The sequence below is a fragment of the Hyla sarda genome, chromosome 3, assembly GCF_029499605.1.
Source record: "Hyla sarda isolate aHylSar1 chromosome 3, aHylSar1.hap1, whole genome shotgun sequence".
Taxonomy (NCBI): Eukaryota; Metazoa; Chordata; class Amphibia; order Anura; family Hylidae; genus Hyla; species Hyla sarda.
In genome coordinates, this window is record NC_079191.1 from 345,566,466 (window position 1) to 345,572,465 (window position 6,000).

General features: G+C 41.7%; 1 protein-coding gene across 6 annotated transcripts in view; it reads left to right on the top strand.

Annotated features, from left to right (window-relative positions):
• The window catches only part of GEMIN6 (gem nuclear organelle associated protein 6), a 29,513-nt gene extending 24,078 nt beyond the window's left edge, over positions 1-5,435 (top strand). For all 6 annotated transcript variants that reach the window (XM_056567456.1, XM_056567451.1, XM_056567453.1 and 3 more), the window contains exon 4: positions 4,787-5,435. In XM_056567456.1, coding sequence (XP_056423431.1) covers positions 4,787-5,156 — 370 coding nt within the window. In that variant the 3' untranslated portion in view covers positions 5,157-5,435. The remainder of the gene's footprint in view (positions 1-4,786) is intronic.
• The last annotated feature ends 565 nt before the right edge of the window (positions 5,436-6,000 follow it).

Genomic DNA, 6,000 nt, shown 5'->3' on the forward strand with positions numbered 1-6,000 from the left:
TATGTCTTCAAGATAAATCTCTTTTAAGATGTCTTTCATAGATGTCTATGTTGTCCTGGTACTGTGCCAATATACACTGCTCAAAAAAATAAAGGGAACACTTAAACACAATGTGACTCCAAGTCAATCCCACTTCTGTGAAATCACACTGTCCACTCAGGAAGCAACACTGATTGACAATCAATTTCACATGCTGTTGTGCAAATGGAACAGACAACAGGTGGAAATTATAGGCAATTGGCAAGACAACCCCAATAAAGGAGTGGTTCTGCAGGTAGTGACCGCAGACCACTTTGCAGTTCCTACGCTTCCTGGCTGATGTTTTGGTCACTTTTTAATGCTGGTGGTGCTTTCACTCTAGTGGTAGCATGAGACGGAGTCTACAACCCACACATGTGGCTCAGGTAGTGCAGCTCATCCAGGATGGCACATCAATGCGAGCTGTGGCAAGAAGGTTTACTGTGTTTGTCAGCGTAGTGTCCAGAGCATGGAGGCGCTACCAGGAGACATGGAGGAACCTGTAGAAGGGTAAAATACACAGCAGCAGGACCGCTACCTCCACCTTTGTGCAAGAAGGAGCCCTGCAAAATGACCTCCAGCAGGCCAAAAATATGCATGTGTCCACTCAAACAGTCAGAGACAGACTTCATGAGGGTGGTATGAGGGCCCAACGTCCACAGGTGGGGGTTGTGCTTACAGCCAAATACCATGCAGGACGTTTGGCATTTGCCAGAGAACACCAATATTGGCAAATTCGCCACTGGCGCCTTGTGCTCTTCACAGATGAAAGCAGGTTCACACTGGAGATGCCGTGGAGAATGTTCTGCTGCCTGCAACATCCTCCAGCACGACCGGTTTGGCGGTGGGTCAGTAATGGTGTGGGGTGGCACTTCTTTGGGGGGGCCGTACAGCCCTCCATGTGCTTGCCAGAGGTAGCCTGCCATTAGGTACCAAGATAAGATCCTCCGACCCCTTGTGAGACCATATGCTGGTGCGGTTGGCCTGGGTTCCTCCTAATGTAAGACAATGCTAGATCTCATGTGGCTGGAGTGTGTCAGCAGTTCCTGCAAGAGGAAGGCATTGATGCTATGGACTGGCCCGCCCATTCCCCAGACCTGAATCCGATTGAGAACATCTGGCACATCATGAGACTGTCCGGGAGTTGGCGGATGCTTTAGTCCAGGTCTGGGAGTACATCCCTCAGGAGACCATCCACCACCTCATCAGGAGCATGCCCAGTCATTGAAGAGAGGTCATACGGGCACGTGGAGGCCACAAACACGACTGAGCCTCATTTTGACTTGTTTTAAGGACATTACATCAAAGTTGGATCAGCCTGTAGTGTGGTTTTCCACTTTGATTTTGAGTGTCACTCCATATCCAGACCTCCATGGGTTGATACATTTTGATACTTTTTGTTTGATTTTTTTTTTTTGTCAGCACATTCAACTATGTAAAGACGAAGGTATTTCATACGATTTAGTTCATTCATTCAGATCTAGGATGTTATCTTAGTGTTCCCTTTATTTATTTTTTGTGCAGTGTAACATAAGTCCTTTAAATAGGTGCTATGTTTAGTATACTGGTACATAAAGGAAAACTAAATCATGTTTAGCTGTGGTCCCCCACACTCCAGTTCATACTTCAGTCCTTCAAAGTCTATATGGGACACTATATGGGAACTAAGGGCATCCATACATCTCCCTAACAAATCAATTTGGAGTGTTAGGCTGGGTTCACATTATGGAATTTCTATTTCACTTAGAAATTACGCTTGGTAGTTCAGATGCTGTGAATTCCATTCCACAATCATACATTTAGCGGAATACATTGCCGTCTATGGAGACAGCAATGTCCTCGTGGTCCTTTATGCCGACTGATTTAGTTGTCGCCAGCTGCACCTTGAATCTCCGAACAGAATTTTTCAGTCTGGAAATTCCTTAGTGTGAACCTAGCCTGTACTCCCTAAATGGTCCGAGAAAGTTTAAAACAGATTCTGTATGAAAAGCTTCACTGACATAATCAGCCAATAGGGATCTTGTGACTTACTCCAGAACTATAAGTTTGAGTAGAAGTAGTTTTAATCCGTAAAACACAATTTTTCAAGCAGGCCTATAACAATCCCTAATTGGATTCCCCTAATATATTTCAATTTTTCTATGCACTCTGTACCTGTACATATAGGGGAAATAAATTTGTCTTTATTTTGGTTTATATATTTTGCATGTTTTGTGCAGAAAATGTTGCAAATTTTAAACATCTTAAGTGATTTTTGCTAAACTGACTTGATAGTCTGTTTTCTTTGGTTGTTCCTGTAGTGATCAGAAGTTTGAGGTACGAATTTTGCAAATATACAAGGCAAATCTACACCACCCAAAGCAGAGCTCAATAAAAAGGCTTTCTTACACATTTTTCATCTCAAAAACTTTTTTAATGAACTTGTGCAAAATTTAACACACCGTGCAAACTTTTAATACATTTTTCTTCAATTCAATGCAGGAAAAAAAAAGTGTGGAGAAAACAAATTACACACAAGGCCCAATGATAAATTCCTAGTTTTAATGACGGAAAATATAGATTTTATTAACGAAAGGAGGCGAGCAAAATGTTTCTATACTGACTCACAGCAGCGAATTAGTTAATGAAAGACTACCGCAAGAAAAAACTTTAAGGTGAAACCAAACATTACAGGTAACAGCAGGAGCCAATCATATCTCAGGCCAGGTGATAGTCTGTTATGTGAAACTCCTCCCTCTTTCTGAGATGCGATGAACTGAAGAAGTAGAACCTGTAGAATAAAATTCATAGTCCAATGTGATCAAGTCAAGAAATGAACTATTGGAATGTAGATGATGTAGGTCCAGGTGAAACTCTTAGTCTGTAGACAGGAAGTCTGCTTGGAATTTGTAAGAAGAGATATCAACAGTCAACCAACTGGGGTGTAGACAATAGCATCTAATAGGCTGAAACATATAGGGAGGGATATTGCTCGCCTCCTGTCGTTAATAAAATCTGTATTTTCCGTCATTAAAACGAGGAAAATCTTTAATTTTATGTTCGACAGGAGGCTCACAATATGTGCAAGTTCAAAGCTTATATACCGTAATATACAAAATATCATAACTTATAAATCGCAGGATAGACAGAGACATGAGAATCTGGGAAATAAAAGCTTTAAAAAGTGGATTCAGATGACCAATTGGCAGCTTTAAGAAGATCAGAAAGTGAGCCCCCTGCTTGAATAGTTTTGGTGGACATCGCTCCATGAGTTGAGTGGGCACCAAATTTGGAAATATCGATTCCAGACAGACATAGCCTGTCTAACTTATCTTGCTAGAGTAGCGGAAGTAACAGGGAGATGGGGTTTGCAGTATGAAATATGAAGTTAAGAGAAACTGTTACAGAGAGAGTTTGTTTTATGTTCATAAGTCTTCAGACACCGTGATCAGCCAAGCTACAAAAGACAGAGTTCGATTGAATTAGAGGGTGTGGGTTCCCCGACGGGATATAGCCATTGCCACAGATTCTGAGATGGTGTCACAAATAGAAGACATGGCTGATTTTAAAGCCAGATGTACTGATTTGGACATAGACTGGTCCACCAAATTCTTTATCATATTCTGGCCAATAGTGTCACCATCACTGGTGGCAGGGGAAATTTCATCCCTTGTCATTTTGGTTTGAGTATTTTCAGCAGACATTGTGGATATTACAGTAGAAACATAGAAAGATAATGATGATGACTATTTCACTCGAGACTGAGGTTATATATAAATATATAATATATATTATATTATATAAATATGGGGATATATATGAGTAATTAGATTTAAAAATAGAAAAAACTTTCCTCTGTATATATAATTAGGGTCCTGTCATGAAAGGAGCAGTGACTCAGGTTATAGCGAGTGTAGCGTGTGGGCGGCTGTCAGAGCGGTACTGAGATTAGCGCTGCAGCCGTGAGGTAACTAGAGATTGAGTAAAGTCTTGCGATATTTGAGATGACGGCAGAGTCAGGGAACATATACAGATGATCTACTGAGGGACGGAAAAAATGTATAAAGTAGGTAAATGATAGTTACTGTGAGAGGGAAGGGGGAAGAAAGGGGGGATATGAACAGAGGATAAGTGACAAGAAAACTGTTTGTATGCACGAAGGTATGCTGGTATAGGATATATAAGAATGAAGGGGCAATATATTTAAGAAAAGGGGACAAAATAATGTATATTATAAACACAATACAATGACTTATATATACTACGAGAGAGTAATGAACAATACGTATCTCTGTGAGAGGAGCAAAGAAAGAGGGAGGCGTTTCACATAAAACTATCACCTGGCCTCAGATATGATTGACTACTGCTGTTACCTGTAATGTTTGGTTTCACCTTAAAGTTTTTTCTTTTGGAAATCTTTCTGCTGTGAGTCAGTAAAGAAAGATATTGCACATATTGTGAGCCTACTGTTGGACATAAAATCCAGGCTTTATTCAACACAAACGTAGATACATATCCAAACGGACAGACACACAGGGAGCAGCGGTGGACAGGTGAGGCGGGGGGGGGTGTACACAGGGGTGGCAACAAGTTTCACGCACACAGCGCTTCCTCTGGCCTGTACTCGGGCCTTTTATTTACATTTATTCATAAATACATTTATTGATTCCTTTGAGTTCTGGGATAAGAGCACCTCCACTATTCAGATTGCATTGGGACTGACACACACTGACTTTTTTCCTTTCTCTGTTTGATAAATATGTATTTCATTGGGTATTCTCTCTTCTAGTGTTGTCCTTGTTAACTTGGAAGATAAGACGTCTGTCCGCATAGTGATGGGGCATGCAGTGCAGAAAGTGGAAATACTGAAAGAAGCAGATGAGGCCACCAAACAGAAACTTATAAATATGTTCAACCTTCAGGAAAGCAGTAGAACCTACAATAAGCAGGACCTGGACGCCAAAAAGCTCAATCTGAAAAGCTGGCTGCAGAAGAACAACATTCCAGTCAGTGAACAGGGGGAATCTATGAGGACATTATGTGTTGCTGGTGTATTAACCATTGATCCTCCTTATGGCCCCGAAAACTGTAACAGCACTAATGAAATCATATTGTCTCGCATACAAGGACTAATACAGGGTTATATGACAAGCCAGTAAAGGAAACCATCTTGGCTGTATTGTCTGTCCCAACAGCTTGTCCTGCTTAGTATTTACATAGCAGATATAAGGAAAAGAATGCCCACATTTACATCCATTTTTTGTTATTGTGCCAGTGCATCTACAATGAAAGCTTTACAAGTAAAAATGTGTACTGTTTGTGCCTAGAGCACCTATGTAGACTTATGTGTTTCCATAACTACTAGCAAACTGTGTAGTCTGAAATGACTGTAGAAAGGTCCCCCTTTGCAACATAGACTATAAACTCTACAAAGTCTGTGCCATTCCATTCAGAAAATCCCAACATGCACCAACCACCCAAACTTTCAGACGACACTCTTTAGTTCTTAATGAAGATAATAGGGGACTGTGGATACATACTGTATACTCCAGGGGCATAGGTGGGCAGCGTTTGCCCTGGGCATAATGAGGGGACACAGCATAATTCTTTTTCACAGCATGTGCACTGATACTTGTCGCTTTAGCAGCTTTATTAATCTGACAGAGGTGGTCTGTGTGCAGGGCAGACACATAAAACCACCCCTGCCCCACAAACAGAGCATGTCTGTCAGCTGATCAAAGCAGTACTGAGTTTTGTGCCAGCAGTGTATGAAGCTGCTTGAAGCAGCAGTGTATGAATTCCCCCTCTGGCCCCTGCTCGCCCTGCCTCTTGCGGCCTGGCATGATGCAGCGTGGCACCATACTGGTTGAAGACACCTTAGGTGAGTATTTCCGCCTTAGGGCAAGTATCACTCCCATCATCCACCATTCCTTTATTTAGCTTGCAGCACCGGGCACAGGATGAAGAATCTTGATTGGGTTTGGTGATTGGGGTGCTGGGGTA